The sequence below is a fragment of the Sapajus apella genome, unplaced genomic scaffold (assembly GCF_009761245.1).
Source record: "Sapajus apella isolate SASKATOON/1434 unplaced genomic scaffold, GSC_monkey_1.0 scaffold15, whole genome shotgun sequence".
NCBI classification, from domain to species: Eukaryota; Metazoa; Chordata; class Mammalia; order Primates; family Cebidae; genus Sapajus; species Sapajus apella.
Window position 1 is genome coordinate 12,689,590 of NW_022436955.1, and position 20,766 is coordinate 12,710,355.

A 20,766-nucleotide genomic window follows, 5' to 3' on the forward strand; every position below is an offset into this window, starting at 1 on the left:
CTGGTCAACATGGTGAAACCCCGTCTCTATTAAAAATACAAAAAATTAGCTGGGCATGGTGGTGCGTGCCTGTAATCCCAGCTACTCAGGAAGCTGAGGCAGGAGAATTGCCTGAACCCAGGAGGCGGAGGTTGCGGTGAGCCGAGATCGCGCCATTGCACTCCAGCCTGGGTAACATGAGTGAAACTCCGTCTCAAAAACAAAACAAACAAACAAAAAAAACCAACATGGGGTCTCTCTATGTTGTCCAGGCTGGTCTCAAACTCCTGGACTTAAGCAATCCTCCCACTTCAGCCTCTTGAGTACCTGGGACTATAGGCACAGGCCACTGTGCCTGGCCTTAAAATACCTTTTTAATACAAAATTGTTTTACTTATTAATAGAAATTTCAGAGAAAAAAATCCATTGTTCTACCACCTGATTTTAATGTAATATCAAACCTATTAATATATTATTAAACCTGATTTTTTTTTTGAGAAGGGGTTTTGCTCTTGTCGCCCAGGCTGGGGAGCAATGGTGTGATCTTGGCTTACTGCAACTTCCGCCTCCCGGGTTCAAGTAATTCTCTTGCCACAATCTCCCAGGAAGCTGGGATTACAGACTCCCGCCACCACGCCTGGCTAATTTTTTGTATTTTTAGTAGAGATGGGGTTTCATGATGTTAGCCAGGCTAGTCTCGAACTCCTGACGTCAGGTTATCTGCCCGCCTCAGCCTCCCAAAGTGCTGGGATTAAAGGTGTGAGCCACTGCACCAAGCCGATTTTTTTTTTTTTTTAGATAGAGTTTCATTCTTGTTGCCCAGGCTGGTGTGCAATGGCACAATCTTGGCTCACCGCAGCAACCTCTGCCTCCCAGGTTCAAGTGATTCTTCTGCCTCAGTATTCCAAAGTGCTGGGATTATAGGTGTGAGCCACCCCACCCAGCTTAAACCTTAATGATCAAACCTGACCTTTATATTTGGGCGAACTTCTCACCTGCTTTTAATTCATACAATTTATTTTTCTTTTCTTTTTTATTTTTTCTTCCTGGCAACTTTCATTTAACTTCTTTCTTTTTTTTTAGACAAGAGTCATGCTTTGTCACCAGGCTGAGTGCAGTGGCGCGATCTCAGTTCACTGCAACGTCTGCCTCCTGGGTTAAAATGACTCTCCTGCCTCAGCCTCCAGAGTAGCTGGGACTACAGGCTTGTAGTCACCACGCCCAGCTAATTTTTGTATTTTTAGTAGAGACCAGGTTTCAACATGTGAAATCTGGCCAGGATGGTGTTGATCTCCTAATCTCGTGATCCACCTGCCTCGGCCTTCCAAAGTGCTGGGATTACAGACCTGAGCCACCATGGCCAGCCTAATTCATACGATTTCAAAGAAAACAACACCACAAATGTAGGCATGCATACATAACAATTTTGTGTCCTGTGCATTACTTAACACTGCATCATAGGTGTCTGGAGTATTCCTGCATTGTCCTCATGAACATATTTTTTAGTAGCTGCACAATATTCCACCAAAAAGATAAGTGTTGAAAATTGCCTTCTGGATTTTTTTTTTCTACACTTGCCTAGGGGAGGGAGAGAAAAGAAGGATGGCTGGGAAGAGCTTTTTCTGTTTAGGATTCTGAGAAAAGCATCTGCAGGTCTGATTTGATATTCAGTTATGGGTCTAGTGTGCCCCTCCTAATCCTGACCTTCAAGCCAGCATAAAAGAACCTGGCCTCTTAGCAGGAGCCAACCGCTTTGCCTCCAGCAGAGCAGAGACCCCTTAATTTGAAATGAAAACGATTCTTTCATTAAAGGATAGAGAGACTGGAGTTAAATTCTAACGGCAGCACAGGAAAGTCCTTAAGCCTCCTTCTTCAAACATAGCACCTGGAAATGGTCCTGATTACAGTGTCAGTATGAGGGGCAAGTAATGAAAGGATAACTTTGTTTGGTAGTAGCTGCCTTGCTGTAGTCAAGGCACACACTTTCCACTTTGAATTATGTATTAACTAGTATTGCAGCTAAAGCAGCCTTGAAAAGAAAGCCCTGTTTGGTCAGCTGGGGGAACATAACCTGTACTATTCAGGTTCGCCCTCCTTAGTTTCAAGAGGTTTTCATGGTGGTCAGCCCAGGGAAAGTGGATGGGGATAAAGTCTGGAGGACTGGAGGCAGCCTTCGTAGCTTGGCTGCCATCCTCCATTCTGTTTTGCTTTGCTGGAAGTGATGGGCTGGATGCCAGGGAGGAGCAGTGAAGCGTAAGGGCAGACGGTGAGGGGGCAGTCTATAGAGCTCAGATGCCCCTCCTCCCGCCTCCCCTGCTCAAGCCACTTGCTAGGAGATGGCGGAGCATAACAGTGGGACGATGGAGCACCTGGGTCCTGGCAAGGTTGCTCTGCAGCTTCCGGCACCAGTGATGACAGAGAGGTTGCATGGCAGACTCCTACAGGTGCAAGATATTTGAGCATTTCGTGAGTTTGGATTTGAAATTTCAGTGAAAGGTGAAATCTCTGTGGAACTGTCAGTTTCAGTTACCTCCAACCCATCAAAGCTTTGAGAAAGAGAAAGGACTCTACTGTCCACACTGTAGAGTCCGTTTCTCTTGATTATGCCTCCAGTGTTGGAGGATTAGTCCTGGCACGCCAGGCACTCATTTTAGGATTAGTCCTTGTCACTGCTTGCCCTCACCTCCACCTCCAGAAGGCAGCGCCCACACTTCTCATCGCGGCTTCTCCTAGGCCTTTTATTGTTCCATCTGCCTCCTAGCAGATCTCCCATACCCCATTCCTAGTCCTTACCCCCAAATGCTGCCAGCCCAACGTTCCCCAGACAGTACTTGCGGTCTACCCCTATCTTGCTCAGACATGTTCGGTAATTCTCCATAACCTCCTGGATATAAGCCAAACTCCTTATTGGATCACTCCAGGCCTAGCATCTTCCTCCTCACAGCAGCGAGAGAGGGTACCAGGCACTTCCTATACAGTAGGCCCTGCTGGAAGTTCCTTTTTTTTTTTAGGCAGAGTCTCATTCTGTCACCCAGGCTGGAGTGCAGTGCCTCGATTTCGGCTCACTGCAACCTCCGCCTACTGGGTTCAAGTGATTATCGTGCCTCAGCCTTCTGAGTAGCTGGGACTACAGGCGCATGCCACCACACCTGGCTAATTTTTGTATTTTTAATAGAGACAGGGTTTCACTGTGTTAGCCAGGATAGTCTCAATCTCCTGACCTCATGATCTACCCACCTCGGACTCCCCAAGTGCTGGGATTACAGGTGTGAGCCACTGTGCCCGGTCCCCAACTTTTTTTTTTTTGAGACAGTCTCACTCTGTCACCAGGCTGGAGTGCAGTGGCGTGATCTCGGCTTACTGCAACCTCCACCTCCCAGGTTCAAGTGATTCTCGGGCCTCAGCCTCCTGAGTAGCTGGGATTACAGGCACGTACCACCATGCCTGGCTAATTTTTGTATTTCTAGTAGAGACAGGGTTTCACCATGTTGGTCAGGCTGGTGGAAGTTCTTTTGTGTAGATTTCTTCTTTCACCCTGGCCTCTCCTGCCGTCCTCTAAACACACGTCCTCCATTCCTATACCTGGCCTTGTACTTAAGCTATCCTTCCTACCTAGAATGTTCTTCTCTTTCTATGTAGCAGCTCAAGTTCCCCATGAAACTGCTGAGCCTGTTCCAGCTCACAGAGACCTCTCCTGAAATCCTCAAACTCTTCAGGTTGGATTCTCTCATCAACATTTGATTATAAACTGTATAGTTTACACTTGTACTGTCAAGTGTATTTGTCTTCAAAATGGATAACTTTCTAGATGGCAGGGACTAGCCCGAGATCTCTGGGTGCCAAAGCACTGTTCTCTGTTCAGAGCAGGCCTTCAGCATTTGTTAAATGAGTGTTGAAGTACAGCGTGAATCTTCTACTACTGAGCCAAATAGGAAGGCTTATCCTCTGGAACCTGTGGAAAAGCCAATTCAGCAACATCTGAATTCACATTTTTAAGTGATTGGGTGTGGAATTAGCCCTATTTCTAAATCCCCAGTGGTAAGCAGAGATAAACTCCAGCTTGATTGTAACAGCCCCTTAAAGAAACCCTTCTCCACCTCCCCGTGAAGGGATGAATGCAAATAGGGCACCACAAACTGGATGCTAATTACTGGCAAATCCTCCCTGGCATAGACTGCCACAAAAGTAAAGACTCTCTTATCTGCCTGATAACACCAGGTCCCTGGCCCTGCAGATCAGAAAAAGAGAAAGTGCTCCCTAGGGGAGGCCATTTAGGGGGCAAAGCCAATTAATTGGTACAGGCAGGGTGTTTGTTGTTCTCATGAGGTCCTATCTGGACCCCACTGTTGGTTTAGGAGGTTTTAATGGACTAGTGAGGTTGTGCTTAACCAGCCCCACCACCTGGAAAACTCTGTGGAGCTGGCAGCATGAGAAAGGCAATAAACCTTGGAACACAGTTGGAGTCTAAGAAACTAGGCATGAGATGATCCTGGCCCAGCCCCAGGTAAACAATATACCTGGGCCTTGTACTTAAGCTATCCTTCCTACCTAGAATGCTCTTCTCTTTCTATGTAGCAGCTCAAGTTCCCCATGAAACTGCTGAGCCTGTTCCAGCTCACAGAGACCTCTCCTGAAATCCTCAAACTCTTCAGGTGGATTCTCTCATCAACAGGTAAACAAACTTGCACCCTTCTGCTGAGTGAGGGCAGAAGGGACCCTTCCAAACTGGCTGCTCCGTTCCTTGGGGCTTCTAAACAGGTCACTTACAAGCAACCAGTTGGCTGGTTATGACTCAGACACATAATGTCTGGCCTACGGAGAGTGTGTGTGTGTGTGTGTGTGTGTGTGTCTGTGTGTGTGTTTCCTTCAACATTTGAATTAATTACCAATGCTTAAAAAAATTAGGAGATTTTGCCGGGCGTGGTGGCTCAAGCCTGTAATCCCAGCACTTTGGGAGGCTGAGGCGGGTGGATCACGAGGTCAAGAGATCGAGACCATCCTGATCAACATGGTGAAACCCCGTCTCTACTAAAAATACAAAACATTAGCTGGGCATGGTAGCACGTGCCTGTAATCCCAGCTACTCGGGAGGTTGAGGCAGGAGAATTGCCTGAACCCAGGAGGCGGAGGTTGCGGTGAGCCGAGATCGTGCCATTGCACTCCAGCCTGGGTAACAAGAGTGAAACTCCGTCTCAAAAAAAAAAAAAAAAAAAAATAGGAGATTTCACATACAAAATCTCGATTTCTGGCTTCTCTTGACAACAGAGCATCTGGCCACACAGGGCCCTCCCTCCACAGGGAGATGAGTCTCTAAACGGAGCATTTGCTCTCCACCAGGCTGATGGACTCATTTTTGCCCCTGCCTCCGCCCCCCTCGATTTCTCTGATGTAAAATGTTGCAGATTGACCGGGCTTGGTAGTTCACGCCTGTAATGCAAACACTTTAGAGGCCAAGGCCGGCGGATCACCTGAGGTTGAGAGTTCAAGACCAGCCTGATCAACATGGTGAAACCCCATCTTTAAAAAAAAAAAAGTTGCAGATTGTAAATCTGGGCAGGAGGAAGGATCAGAGAGATCATCGTCTGCAGCAACTCCAGGGGTCTGTGATGCCCCTGGATGTGGAGGAGGTAGCCTCGGGACTCCAGGGTTCATAATGCAAGATAGACAAGGCATTTTTCTTTCTTTTTTGTTTTTTGGAGACTGCTGGAGTGCAGTGGCATGATCTTGACTCACTGCAACCTCTGCCTCCTGGGTTCAAGTGATTCTCCTGCCTCAGCCTCCTGAGTAGCTGGGACTTCAGGCAGTGCCTGCCACCACCCCTGGCACAATTTTTCTGCTTTATTTTAATAGAGACGGGGTTTCATCATGTTGACCAGGCTGATCTCAAACTCCTGAACTCAGGTATCTACCCACCTCAGCATCCCAAAGTGCTGGGATTAAAGGCATGAGCCACTGTGCCTGGCCAGACATTTTTGTTTTATTCAAACACTGATCCTTGAACTTGCTGTCACTGAGTGTTGTGGAGGGATGGGGATGTAGAACCCTGACCATGGGAAAACACTGCTGCTTTCTGGTTGAGTGACTAACACTTACTGAGTGCTTACCGTTAGCCAGTCTCTTAATTTCCTATCAGTCCACCTAACAACCCCATTTCTGGAATGAAGACTGCTTATTGGCAGACTCTAGAGCCCTCCCCTCCACCAATCTAAGGCTTCTTATCTGTCTTTTTTTTTTTTTTTTTTGAGACGGAGTTTCACTCTTGTTACCCAGGCTGGAGTGCAATGGCACGATCTCGGCTCACCGCAACCTCCGCCTCCTGGGTTCAGGCAATTCTCCTGCCTCAACCTCCTGAGTAGCTGAGATTACAGACACGCGCCACCATGCCCAGCTAATGTTTTGTATTTTTAGCAGAGACGGGGTTTCACCATGTTGACCAGGATGGTCTCGATCTCTTGACCTTGTGATCCACCCGCCTCGGCCTCCTAAAGTGCTGGGATTACAGGCTTGAGCCACCGCGCCCGGCTGTGTGTCTTTGTGTAAGTAGGAATGGTTTTGGTAGGGCCCCTCAGGCCATCTGAAGTTCAAAACATAATTCTCGGCTGGTCTGGATAGCATGCCTATAGGACCAGCTACTAGGGAGGCTGAGGCAGAAGGGCTGTTTGAGTCCAGCAGTTTGTTTTTGAGACAAAGTCTTGTTCTATCACCCAGGCTGGAGTGCAGTGGTGCGATCATAGCTCACTGCAGCCTTGACCTCCTGGGTTCAAGCAATTCTCCTGCCTCAGCCTCCCTGGTAGCTGGGACTACAAGCAAACTCCACCAGGCCTGGGTAATTTTTTTTTTTTTTTTTTAAGATGGAATCTTGCTCTGTCACCCAGGCTGGAGTGCTGTGGCACAATCTTGGCTCACTGCAACCTCTGCCTCCCGGGTTCAAGTGATTCTCCTGCCTCAGCCTCCTAAGTGGGACTACAGGCATGCACCACAGCTAATTTTTGTATTTTTTTTTTCATAGACGGGGTTTCACCATGTTGGTCAGGCTGGTCTTGAACTCCCGACCTCAGGTGATCCGCCCGCCTTGGCCTCCCAGTGTTGGGATTACAGGCATGAGCCACCATGCCTGACCCTGTTTAATTTTTAAATTTTTATAGAGATTGGGAGGGGGGGGGTCTCACTTTGTTGCCCATGCTAGTTTCTAACTCCTGGCCTCAAGTAATCCTCCATTTTCAGCCTCCCAAAGTGCTGGGACTACAGGTGTTAGCCACTGTGCCTGGCCTATAATGCAAGAAGGGACTGTGTGGAGTAGGTGTGTCCAGGATCTTTACTTTTCTTTGGGGACTGAGGTGTGAGCTCTATGGCCCAGACTGAGTGACTATAGGCAGGCAAGTCCCTGAGCCCCTAAAACTTCTGAGAGGAGCGGTTTATAGAGTACAACTCAGGTGCCTATAAATTTGTTGCAGCTTGGGAAGAAGTGATAGAATTTATATCAGGTGTATTTGGTAGACAGGTAAACTCATTTTTTTAAAACTAGTCATTAATTATAATTTCAAGTTTTTCTGAGATTGTAAAACTCAGCGCCTTCAGCTGGTTCTAAACTTGTCTCTGTTAACAACTCCCCTCCCCTCCTCTATCTCACCCCATCCCACTGCACTTCAACTCAGTCTCTCCTTTTCCGAGTGTAGCACACTCTCTTTTAGGGACCTGGAAACTACTGGCGATAAGGTCAGTTGGGAATTTAGGAGGTCCTGGATGTCGGAAATAAAGGTGTGAAAAAGAAGAGGTGGAATTGTTTTGGCTTTAAGTCACCGGAACCTCCAAGGTTCCTGAAAAACCATTTGCAGCTTTTGCAAACCGCCTTAAAGTCATCAGCGCCCCACTGCGGAATTCAAAGCTAAGCTGTCACAATTGTTAACATCTTCTTTGACCAGCCTTTTTTTTTATATTTGATAATTCTTCTCTTCCGCGCGTCTTTCTTGCCAGCAGGAAGGTTCTGCTGCCTTGATTTTAGGGAGCCCCCTTGACAGTGAACTGTCCCTTCGCGTGCAGAAGTCGGGGTAAGTGCTCTCAGCTCGCCTTCCTTGCAGGGTGAGTAGGTTTTGCGGTTAGAAAGCGGGGCGTGGGGGCGGGGAGGGAGAGTAACAATTTTGGAAGTCCCTGCGTGGTATCTGGAAAGTTAATGACGCTTCAGGTTCTAGGTTGAGCCCAATGACCGCCTCGCCTGGACAGTTGGCCCCGGGGCGAGTGTGGAGCCGCGCGGCCTTCGGCCCCACTCGAGGAACCCAGCTTCCGCGAGGGCGCCGGGGCTGCGAGTCTTGCGAGCCGCAGGAGCCGCGTCCACGCGGGACCGGGCGTCCTCGCCGAACGCCTGCCAGTAGCGCTCCCTGGGACCGCGCGAGGTCCGGGGTGTGCCCTTGGGAGCCCTCCCACTCTGGTCAACTTTCCCGGCCCCAGGGCCGGGGGAGGCGCCTCTCCCAGCGGGCACGCGCGGGGTACTTAAGGGCGGCTCTGCGGGGCTGGCAGCAGTCGGAGCGCGCGGCGGCGCGGAGCGGAGCGGGAGGAGGGGCATGGAGCCGCCACGGGCCTGCTGAGCTCCGGAGCGCGGCCGCCGGCGGCACGGTGAGCACGGGTGGGCCGGCACCCAGGAGGGGCGGGCCGCGCGGGGCTGCGCCGGGGCCGGGGCGCGCCGGACGCCAAGGGTGCCTCTCGCTGAGCCCCCCGCACCCCACCAGCTCCCAGCCCTGCGGGCGCGGCGTCCGGCGCAGGGAGGCGGGCTGGGGGCGGCGGCAGCCCCTGGATTCCCGGCGGCCGTTCCCGCAGCCCCCTCCCCACTGACCCCTCCTCCCTTTCTTCCTGCATCCTCTCCTTCAGCCTCGCCTCCTTCCTCCCCGGCGGCTCCTGTTTTGTGAATGAATTAGGAGGCGGACGCCGGTGCGGGGCTCCTGGCTGGTTGGGGTAACCCTCCCCCGCACCTTCCACGACCTCCCGGGGGTTCGCACCTGTCCGGGCACCAAGGTACCAGGCGCCCAGGTTCCTGCGGGTCGGCTGGGCCGCGGCAGCACGTGTCCAGGGGACTGGGCTCCCCTTCCCTGGCCGGCTCAGAGGGACCAGGAGGGTGGCTGGGCACAAGAGGAGGAGCCCCGCTGGGCGCACAAGTTTCCCTGCCGCTGCGCGTGGCCGTGCTGAGGGGCGCACCTGTCAGCGGGAGAGACGCTGCACACCAGCAGCCCCTCAAAGTTTCGGAGGCTGGATGCAGAAGCGTGCGTCCTTGGCTGGGGGTTCTCCTTGCGTCGTCCCAGGAGCTGGACTTGAGAGCGCCCCCAACCTTGTGCCCTTGAAAGCCGAGTGCGTGTTAGTTTGCCTGGGCTGGGCTCCCGTGGAGGAGCTAAGGGCATGAGGAGGAGGCGGTCCAGGCTGTAGGATCACCCCGGGCCTTTGCCGGCTTGGGGTGACACAGCCCCCCGCCCTCGGTCTAGACAGGAGGACCTTAACCACAGCCTGCACCAGCGCCTGACTGCACGTGGGGTATCCGGCTGCGGGACATTTTGGGGGCCTCTATTTGGGGGTGGGGGGAGTAACCGGGGTAATGCCTCTGATTCCTGCGGGGGAGGGGTCCCACCTAGGGAAGGAGAGGGCCGGCGACATCGGAGATGCGCCTTTGTCTACAGGCACACTTTGCCAAGGTAGCTGGTGTTCTGGAAGAAGAGTAGGGCCTGGTCCGACTGGGATTCCTTGGGTTTTCGGTTCCTTCCTGGTTGGGTCTTGGGAAACGGGCACGTGGGTGTGGCCGGTGCCGCCTTTGCCAAGAGGCCAGGCTCGAGTGGGGACGAGAAGCGTGGCGAGTTCGTTCGCGGCTGCTTTGACCTGGTGGGCGCCGCCTTCGGCACTGCACCGAGGCGGGGCGCCAGCGCCCAGGTTGCCAGGCTGGCCTTGGCGCCCTCTTCCCCTGCCCAGAGCGCAGGCAGGCAGGGGGCCGCCGCACCCCTTCAGCATGTAAGCTCTGGAGGGGAATAGGGGTGCTCCTGGGCTGCGGATGCAGGCCTGGGGACTCCTGGGCCACAGACGCGAGCAGAAGGGTGGGAACAGGGAGGGCTGAGAGTCCTGCAAGGGAAGCACCCGGCGGGCCCTCAGGACGGTGGGGCAAGCGCCCAGATGCCGCGCTTCCCGGAGAGGCAAGGCTGCCAACAGCTCTTTCCTGGCCAAAGATGCTGGAAGGCTGCTGGTGCCCGAGTCTCAGGTAGACTTAGGCAGTGACTATGTGTTCCTCGTCCTTCCTATGTGAGAGGCGTCCCGACAGGAAAGTGTGTTTTGGGGGCTCCAGACCTAGAGTTGGAGCAAGCTTGGAAGTGAGGCATCATGTCTGTAGAACTGAGTGAACATGGGGTTCTCTAGATCAGGCAGGTGGCAGAGAGGGGATGGGGTGGGTCAGAATGGGAGGGTGGGCAGCTATCCTTGTCACCTCTTCTTTCCCCTCCCTCACATCCCTCTCCCCACCTGCTCTGGAGGAAACCACAGTCAGCCTCATCACTAGGGTAGCTCATCAGGGTCGTGTTTCCATTTTTTGGGAAATGGCTTACCTGAGACATGAAGGAAGAAACCAGTAGAACTACCATTGTGCTATGGGGAGACCAAGTCTCAGAGAACTGGGGCAAGGTCAGACAGCCAGGAAGCACAAGCACTGTCTTAAACCCAATTCTCTCGTGCCATGTCCTGGGCTCTTATAAAATAAAGCTGTTTGCAACAGGGCAGATGTTAGGGGCCCTGACTTAGTTGAAGATGGAAGCTGGGCATTGTTTCCAGGAGTGGCTGGGCAAAGGGACAAGTACAGAGATGCATGCTGCACGGGCACTAGGACCAAGCGGATGGGGCGCCCAGGCAGCCACCGTGGAGGCTGCTGCAGTGGTGGCTGCTGCTCCCTGTGCGCTCTTTAACGCTGGGCTCCAGGAGGCTGTCCACTCCCCAGCTCGCATTTCCTGCTCTGCTTCTCCCACTGCTTTCCCTTTCTTTCCTGCCTCGCAAGTAGAAGGTGAGAAAGCAGAGGACACAGGGAAAGTTTCTCTCTCTGACTAATACTGTCTTGAGAAAGGGAGGCTCCTGCTTCCCCCACCCCCCAACCCCATGCCCCTTTGTTTGCTCTTTCTTTTCCTCCTGCACTTTCTTCCTGAGTCTTATTGGTGGCCGTGCTTTACCGGTGAATATCCTCTCCAGGAGTGGGTGCAGGGCCGGAGAAGCTCTTAGGCCACTGGCTGCCTCGCTGGCCCTCAGGTGCCCAGAGTGCCTCAAGCTTAACCCCCTGAAGCTTACCTCTTCAGCACTTTGGGCCAGGTAGAGCCCACTTCTGCCACCCACCAGCCGGGTATCACGTAACCCTTTGAGCCCTGGCTTATCAGACAATAATCAGTGCTACTCTAAGGGCTTTGTATGTGTCACCCATTTAACCCTCAAAGATGCTGTGAGGTTAGTCCTGCAACCCACATTTTACAGTTGGCGTGACTAAGGAGGCACAGACAGCAAGTGGCAGAGCTGGGATCTGAACTCCAGTAGTCCGGATCCTGAGTCTACCAAGTCTTAGTCATGCTTAGTAAGCGGTAACGTTTTTGATCAGTAGGTCATTCCCACTAAGTAGTAGAGAATGCCAATGCTCCCATGGACTGGAAATGCTGCCTCCTTCCTGACCCTCCATCTCCTGCCTTCTCCCGCCAGATGCCGGTGCAGCTGACGATAGCCCTGCGTGTGGTGGGCACTAGCCTGTTTGCCCTGGCAGTGCTAGGTGGCATCCTGGCAGCCTATGTGACAGGCTACCAGTTCATCCACACGGAAAAGCACTACCTGTCCTTCGGCCTGTACGGTGCCATCCTGGGCCTGCACCTGCTCATTCAGAGCCTGTTCGCCTTCCTGGAGCACCGGCGCATGCGGCGGGCTGGCCAGGCCCTGAAGCTGCCCTCCCCACGGCGGGGCTCGGTGGCACTGTGCATTGCCGCATACCAGGAGGACCCTGACTACCTGCGCAAGTGCCTGCGCTCAGCCCAGCGCATCTCCTTCCCTGACCTCAAGGTGGTCATGGTGGTGGATGGCAACCGCCAGGAGGACGCCTACATGCTGGACATCTTCCATGAGGTGCTGGGTGGCACTGAGCAGGCCGGCTTCTTTGTGTGGCGCAGCAACTACCATGAGGCGGGCGAGGGTGAGACGGAGGCCAGCCTGCGGGAGGGCATGGACCGCGTGCGGGACGTGGTACGGGCCAGCACCTTCTCGTGCATCATGCAGAAGTGGGGAGGCAAGCGCGAGGTCATGTACACGGCATTCAAGGCCCTCGGCGATTCGGTGGACTACATCCAGGTAAGGGCGCCTCCCTAGGAGCCTGTATACATGGGGATGCGGCTGGCCAGCCAGGCAAACTCTCCTCCAGGAATCTGAGGTCTGGTCTAGGTCCCTTGGGTTGTGCACACACCTCTACACTTAAGGCAACAAGGCATAATGATTCTGAACAGCGGTCTGGGGTCCAAAAGACCTGGGTGGAATCCCTGTTCGCCGTTATGCAGCTCTGTGATTTGGGGCAGATCTCTAACTGCTGTCCCAGTAATAATAATAGCAAATGGGTGTACAGCACAGTGGTAGGTATTTATTTATTTTTGAGACAGTCTCACTCTGTTGCCCAGGCTGGAGTGCAGTGGTGCAATCTCAGCTCACTGCAACCTCTGCCTTCTGGGTTCAAGCTGTTCTCCTGCCTGAGCCTCCCGAGTAGCTGGGATTACAGGCATACACTGCCACATGCAGCTAAGTTTTTTGTATCTTCAGTAGAGATGGAGTTTCACCATATTGGCCAGGCTGGTCTCAAATTCCTGACATTGTGATCTGCTCACCTCAGCCTCCCAAAGTGCTGGGATTACAGGTGTGAGCCACCACATCCAGACTTATTTACTTTAAAAGAGAGAGGGTCTCCCTATGTTGCCCAGGCTGGAGTACAATGGCTGTTTAAAGGCATGATCAATATGCACTATAGCCTTGAACTCTCCCAGCCTTGGGCAATCCTCTCACCTCATCCTCCCTAGTAGCCGCAACTGCAGGCAAATGCCACTACACCCAGCTCCATGTTACTTCTCTTTTTTTGAGACGGAGTCTCGTTCTTGTTCCCCCAGGCTGGAGTGCAGTGGTGTGATCTCAGCTCACTGCAACCTCCTCCTCCTGGGTTCAAGCAATTCTCCTGCCTCAACCTCCCTAGTAGCTGAGATTACAGGCACCTTAAACCAGGCCCAGCTAATTTTTTTGTATTTTTAGTAGAGACAGGGTTTCACTATGTTGCCCAGGATTTTCTTGAACTTGCGACCTGAGACGATCCACCCACCTCAGCCTCCCAAAGTGCTGGGATTATAGGCGTGAGCCACCGCGCCCACCTTCACTTTAGTTCTTTTAATCCTCATAACACTCCCAGGGAGTACCATTATCTCCACTCACAGAAGGTGAAAGCAAAACACAGAAAAGCTAAGTGACTTGCCTAATGTCCCACTGCTAGTAGGGTGCAGAGCCAGGATTTGCACCCAGGCCGTCTGTCTCAAGTCTATCTCAAGTCTTTTACTGTGGTGCAGCACTGCCTCAGCACTGGCAACATGGGGCTGAATCTCTTCATAAGGAAGCGTGGTGAAGAGCAAAGGAAACCATCCTCAGAAATACTCAAAATATTCTAGTAATGGCCAAAAAGTCCCATTCTTCCTAGTGTCAAAGTTGTGGCTGGGAGGTGAGAGACACAGGTGCGAATGACCAGCTTCATTTTGTAGCAGCATTGGCAGGGCTAGGACCCTGAATAAACCCTGCCCAGCTTTGGTCAAAGCAGTCACTGACATAAGCTTGGAAATTGTATTAGGTTGACATGGTTTCCGTCTTCAAAAAAAAAATCTCAAGAGTTGAGAAGAAGAAAGTCCACACATTTTGGTACAAAGTAGAAACCAAAACCTAGGACCCTGTAGGCCAGGATTCTTTTTTTTTGTTTTGTTTTTGGAGATGGAGTCTCACTGTTGCCCAGGCTGTAGTGCAGTGGCACCATCTTGGCTCACTGCAACCTCTGCCTTCCAAGTTTAAGTGATTCTCCTGCCTCAGCCTCCCGAGTAGAGTAGCTAGGATCACATGTGTGTGTTACGACACTTGGCTAATTTTTGTATTTTTAGTAGAGATGGGGTTTTACTACATTCGTCAGGCTGCTCTTGAACTCCTGACCTCAGGTGATTCGCCCGCCTTAGCCTCCCAAAGTGCTGGGATTACAGGTGTGAGCCGCCACGCCCAGCCTAGGCCACGATTCTTGACAGCATCCACGCTGCCTCTCTTCCCGACTCTGTTATTTGACTGTCCTTCTCCATGCCTGCCAAAGCAGGGTGCTGCCCATCACTTGGTCAGTGCTTGAAGGCGCAGTGGCTGTCCTGCCAGCCCACCTGTGTACCAATTCAGTCTGCTGATAGCATTTTGAGTCCTCTAATACTATTTGTCTCTAGTGTACCCACTTAAAATTAGCTCACTGAGATTGCGTGTCTGGCTTTTGATAGCTGTCTTTGCATAAGCGTTGATGTTTATCTTTTTCTGGCTTCCTAAGCCCAGGACCTCCTCAGCCTTGGAGGGAGTGAGGAGAGCCTAGCAGGCTATTTGACTGTAGTTCACTTAGGGTCATGGGACCTTGTGGAACTTTCCTGGGGACCCAAATGCTTAGGGAAGAGCCCCTGAGCCCTGGCACAAGCTCAAGCCACAGTGACTTTGTCACCAATTCCCTGCAAGCACAAAATCTCACCCCCGGCCCCACCATTTCCCTTTCCTGGCGGTCTGGGTTCTGGTGGATCAGCAAACAGGCTCACACACCTGAGCTCTCTCTTTACAGCCCTGGGATCACTGCGTAAGGCAGCCCTGGGCCAGGGCCATAAGCACCTGCTGGATTTCAGCCTGTCTTCCCACCGCCTGCTGCGGTGGGTATCTCTCTCTTCGAGGCAAAACTCTGCCCCAGCCAGTGGGGAAACCCAGGCAGCACAGACCTCTTTCTCCCCTAACCTTGCTCAGTTAGAAAGCCCTCCCTGGACTGAAAGAAGCGAAGCAGCATATAATGAATGGGCTAGGGGAGAGGAGGGAGGAGCAGTGAGATTAGCAGCAGCAGCAGTGCTGGGAATCTTGGCCTGTAAGTGGAGGAGACTCTGTAGTCGGGCCTGAGGCTTCCTGGGCCCTTCCCAGGCATGGACCAGGATGTAAGGATGTGTCTGGCAGGGAGGTGGGAAGAAACACATGTGAGCGACCCAGCCTGGATTCCCCTTTAGCCTTCTACTGCTTGTCTGTGGCCACCCTGTCTTCCAACATAGAGAAAGCTGGGTGGGGTTGTGTCAGAGGCAGCCTCCTTCCAGCCAGGATCTTATTCAGCAATTTTAATACAAGGATTTTAGGCTTCTGCAGAACAGGGTTTTCATTTATCTGTAGAACAGGGTTTTCGTCTATCTGTGGATCTCTTTGTTGCTCTCCTAACGGTGACCACAGAGCGAATCAGGTCTGTAAGTCAGTTCTCCTGCCCAGTGCTTACTGGATTCTTCATACCACTTGGGTAATTTTTTTAGAAAACAATTAAGGAGTCAGCCATTAGGGCAAGCATTGATAGCCCAGGTTCAACTCATAATGGGACCACCTGTTAGAATCAGGCCATAAGCCTCCCAAGAGCTGGGCCCAGTTGGCCTTGTAGTTTGCCTGGAGGCAGCTGCTGTAGCGTCCGTGCCTATTCAAAGCAGCTTCCAGGGGGAGCCCTCGACCATACTGTGCCCAGTTCTGAGAGGTTCGGCCAAGGGATTCTGTTGAGGGTGCAGAGACTGGCAGCCTTGTTACTGGTGTCATGGAGGTGCCTGTGAGTAGGTAGACTGGTAACCATTGCTGGGCTGCAGGTTGTCCAAAGGACCACAGGTCGACTCGGGGACCCTGTGGTTAACCCTGTGGGGTCAGCTCAGGCTGTACGTAGTCTGTTAGCCCTGGCCTACCCTACTGTGCCTGTCATCTGAGTTCAGTGACATGTTCCCCTCCTCCCCAAGGACCCCAGAGAAATATTTTGAGGCCAATTCTGTGGCACCTGGCTCCATAGGAGCTAAAAACGGGTATGGTGCTAAGCATGTTTCCCTTTCCAGGCCTGACACCTAACCATCTTCAGGGTTTCTCCCTCTCAGCCTAGTAGCTGTCAAGCCTGATAGCTGAATTCTTCTTTTCCTACCTTCGTTTTTCCTTTGGCACCTTCTGGTAGCACAGATCTCTTAGCTAGTGGCTGGAAATGAGTCATGTGAGAGGGGGTTATGTTTCAGGCAGTGAGCAGGGATGGGGGTGGGGTGTGCAGGCCTGACGTCAGAACGGGCTGACGGCACACTCCCTCTGCAGGTGTGCGACTCTGACACCGTGCTGGATCCAGCCTGCACCATCGAGATGCTTCGAGTCCTGGAGGAGGATCCCCAAGTAGGGGGAGTCGGGGGAGATGTCCAAGTAAGATGTCACCAGGGATATCTGGGGGGAGGGGTCTGTATTTCTTCCTAATCCAATTGGATATGCCTGGGAAATGGGTGTCTTGACTTCCTAGTACTTGAGGGGAGTTTCCTCACTGGCAATTTTCACTGACACCAAAGAGCGTGCCTCCCTCGCTGCCAACCCCTTTCCTGCTCTTCTTCTACATGAAGGGAAGTCACTTAACAGGTATGGAGAAGAGTCTACACTGTAGGAGGGGCACAGTACTTTGAGGCCTTAGATCCTAGAGGGCACTTCCTTTTTGGCCGGTGGTGCAGCAAGTAGCTCCAAAGCCAGATCTTTGAGGAGCCCTTGTTCTTAGGGAACGAGCTGAAGACCTCAGGGCAATACGGTAAAAATAAGGGGCCCAATCTGCCAGAGATACTCAAGTAGCATCCCAGGTCTCCCTAGAACTTTCCAACCATAGCAGGCTTAGGACAGGTGGGAGGTGGTATATTGGCTTCTTCCCAATCCCCCTTCTCTGCCACCACCACAGGCTGCCTCCTGAGATTGAAGGTGGTTTTGACTGCTAGAGCCACTTAGCAGGGAAAATCTCTGCAGATGGGATGACACAATAGGAAGGTAGAGCTGGTGCTGGGGACAGTGACTGCGTGTGGTTGGCTCCTCTGAGCCTCAGGTTTCCCAGCTCTGAAGGAACCAATGGCCAGGAATCTGAGCAATGGGCCACAGAAGCCATGGTAAGGAGGCCTTGTGGTCTCTGGTGTCTGTGTCCTCCAGGTGTAGGTCATTAGGCGGGGAGGCCCAGCGTCTCTATTCCCTTGCAGATCCTGAACAAGTACGACTCGTGGATTTCCTTCCTGAGCAGCGTGCGGTACTGGATGGCCTTCAACGTAGAGCGGGCCTGCCAGTCCTACTTTGGTTGCGTGCAGTGTATTAGTGGGCCCTTGGGCATGTACCGCAACAGTCTCCTCCAGCAGTTCCTGGAGGACTGGTACCATCAGAAGTTCCTAGGCAGCAAGTGCAGCTTCGGGGATGACCGGCACCTCACCAACCGAGTCCTGAGCCTTGGCTACCGAACTAAGTATACCGCACGCTCCAAATGCCTCACAGAGACCCCCACTAAGTACCTCCGGTGGCTCAACCAGCAAACCCGCTGGAGCAAGTCTTACTTTCGGGAGTGGCTCTACAACTCTCTGTGGTTCCATAAGCATCACCTCTGGATGACCTACGAGTCAGTGGTCACGGGTTTCTTCCCCTTCTTCCTCATTGCCACTGTCATACAGCTTTTCTACCGTGGCCGCATCTGGAACATTCTCCTCTTCCTGCTGACAGTGCAGCTGGTAGGCATCATCAAGGCCACCTACGCCTGCTTCCTTCGGGGCAATGCAGAGATGATCTTTATGTCCCTCTACTCCCTCCTCTATATGTCCAGCCTCCTGCCAGCCAAGATCTTTGCCATTGCTACCATCAACAAGTCTGGCTGGGGCACTTCTGGCCGAAAAACCATTGTGGTGAACTTCATTGGCCTCATCCCTGTGTCCATCTGGGTGGCAGTTCTCCTGGGAGGGCTGGCCTATACAGCTTATTGCCAGGACCTGTTCAGTGAGACGGAGCTAGCCTTTCTTGTCTCTGGAGCCATCCTGTATGGCTGCTACTGGGTGGCCCTCCTCATGCTGTATCTGGCCATCATTGCCCGGCGGTGTGGGAAGAAGCCAGAGCAATATGGCTTGGCTTTTGCTGAGGTGTGACATGACCCCCAAGCAGAGCGGGTAAAGTGCAATGGGTAAGGGAGGGAAGGGGAACAGAAGAAGAAAAGATGGGGTGGGAGGGAGGAGGGAGTGCTGTGTTTTCGTCTCTTAATGGTCCAAAGGACAAATCTAAAATGCAAAGAATGGTGACGTAGTGTGGCCTGGAAGCTCTGCTTAGAGGAGGCAGCACTGATCCCCAGGTGCAGGGCAGGAGCGGCTTCTGCGTTTCCAGGCTGCCTGTCTGCTTGCATCTACACATAGGCAGTAGCCTCCCCCTGGGCTCCAGAGGGCACTCAGAAGTGTGCTAAGCCAAGTAAGTCCCATTTAGTGGCAGCTTGTGATAGGTACCTGAGTAATGGCAACCTGTGGAAAGAGGTTCTCCCAGCCCATCTGAACACAACCAGAGGTGGCAGGAGAACTTCTACTCAGCGAGCTGGGCTGGTTAGTGTATGTTACCCCCACCCCACCCCTAAGTAGTCATCAATGCAATAAGATTGCGCCTGAGATACAAGGCCCAGAAGCCTGATCTTTGGGCATCAGAAAACAGGGTCCAGGACTGGTGCTTTATGTGAGATACTCCACTCCACATCAACATTCCAGGGATGAGCCAAACCAGCAGGGAGTTAGCACTGAACTGCTTTTAAAAGTGTACACTGAAAAGGAAAGCTTGCCAGGAGGAACAAAGATTGTGGTGGTGCTAAAGGAGGCCATAAGCTATATGGAGGCCTTGGGTGTTCCACCTGGAAATTGCTCAGACGTCTAGATGGGCTCTTAGCTTGTCTGTGATCTCTGCTGGGGAGATAAAAAGATTAAGCCCCAACATGTTCAGAAAAAAAAGTGAAGTCTTGGTATTTTAACCTGTACACTCTGAATTCCTCTCAAATTCAGCTCTGATCTGAGGCTAAGACACTCACTTCACTTTCTTCTTCAAAGGCAGTTTTTGAGGTATAACAGCAGTCACCTCTTCTACTGTCATCATGGGTAAGTTTTTCAAGGTAGCAACTGGAGCAGAGCCCAGGCTCTTACAGAATCTACACAGGAGGCAGGCCTGTTCTCGGAACATATGGGAACTATGAGGAGCCTCTGATCAAATTGGCTACAATCTTGTAGCTGCTTGGACAGATTCCTTGGCAGTTGGGTTAGCATGTGTGACGTTCAGGCTACTGTTCTTGACAATCATCTCCAATGGAAAGCTTTTCAGTGTTCCCAAAGTGAACTCTCAAATCCAAAATGGTTATCTTGAAGACCATCCATTCTCAGTGGCTTCTCCAGGAAATTCTTACAGCCAAGTTGTGACAGTCACTGCATTGCTTGCTTCTTTCCAGAAACCAAACTAGGAGATGGAACTGGTTCCTGCATCCTAAGGTTCTTGCTTTCTCTCTTCTGTGGCTGTTTTCCCTCTGCTGCTTTTGGGGAATGAGGGGAAGCCATATTCCAGTGACTTGCAATTCCATGCTGTTCTCAGCTTTTGAGTTTAAAACCTGGGATCCTAAGCCTTTGACTTAGAGGTTGCTTGCTTGCCCTCCAAATGTCGTTTCTGAGGGGCCAGCTAGCCCGTGCAGAACCAGCACTAACGTGGACAGCAGCAGAGAGGGCAAGCTTCTAGTGTACCGAGGTGCTTCCTACAAAGACGCAAAGTGTGCTCTGAGCCACAGATGAGCAAACTCTGGTGCTTTCCTTCATCTCCCATGAACTCAAGCGTTTTCCAGGTGTAGCCAACAGCTGCCACATCACACAGACTTTGAGTTTCTGCTAAGACTGGTGGTTGACATAGGACCCAACCCATGAAAGCTGGAAGGCAGCATGCATTTGCTAAGGCAGCTGCTCCAGGCAATCGTTCTGCTGGCCAAGAAGTAAACTATTTTGAGCATTAGAATGGAGGAAATCCGGTCAACCAAGTGCAGAGTTCAGACTTCACTAAGGGCTTGTTTTTCTTCAGCATTTACTTGAAGATTAATGTAGGATGACAGGCTCTCCTGGCTGTCCTACCGTCAGCTCTGTCTTGCACTGTGGTCATCAACTTTCCTCAAATCAAAAATAGGCAGGTACAGGTAGTGGGCTAACAACATTTGACCTCGACTGGTTTTTCTAAGTTATTTTGTGTATTTTTCAGCAGCAAAACCAAACTGGGTCTTCAGCTTTATTCCCGTTTCTGGCAAGGGAAGAGCCTTTATACAATTGGACGCATTTTGGTTTTTCCTCACTGAGAATTCTAATCCTGTTTTGTATTGTTTTTACAGTAATTTGTAAACATATTTATTTTTACCTGCTTTTTTTTTTTTTTTTTTTAAACTTTTCAGGTCAAGTTTTTTATACTGCACTTACTTGTCAAAATAAAGATTCTCACATATGCTGGTTATCTCTGAACTACTACTTTGTACTTAATGAAAGCTAGCTCTTTATTCCAGTTTCAAAAGAGGGACTTTTAGAGTTTTGTCGGGGGACTCACTCAAGACTGGGCAACATGTCCATTCTGGTAACTGTACACCCATGGGGGCTTCACTTTCAGTGTAGAGGGTCTTTGGTGAAATAACTGGCAGATGAATGAGCCCTTGCTAAGGCTAAACACCAAAGCTTGTTTCCTCTTGGA

At 51.8% G+C, this 20,766-nt stretch overlaps 1 protein-coding gene across 7 annotated transcripts in view; it reads left to right on the plus strand.

The window, feature by feature from the left end:
- The window catches only part of HAS3 (hyaluronan synthase 3), a 33,647-nt gene extending 13,112 nt beyond the window's left edge, over positions 1–20,535 (plus strand). For 2 of the 7 annotated variants that reach the window (XM_032284289.1, XM_032284287.1), the window contains exons 2-5: positions 7,957–8,027; positions 11,674–12,309; positions 16,348–16,449; positions 17,253–20,535. In XM_032284289.1, the coding sequence (XP_032140180.1) occupies positions 11,674–12,309; positions 16,348–16,449; positions 17,253–18,176 (1,662 nt within the window). In that variant the 5' untranslated portion in view covers positions 7,957–8,027 and the 3' untranslated portion in view covers positions 18,177–20,535. Of the gene's footprint in view, positions 1–7,169; positions 8,028–8,161; positions 8,590–8,841; positions 8,986–9,006; positions 11,552–11,673; positions 12,310–16,347; positions 16,450–17,252 lie in introns of those variants that run through there. The other 5 variants (XM_032284285.1, XM_032284288.1, XM_032284290.1 and 2 more) reach the window with 5 other exon arrangements.
- Positions 20,536–20,766: the final 231 nt, after the last annotated feature.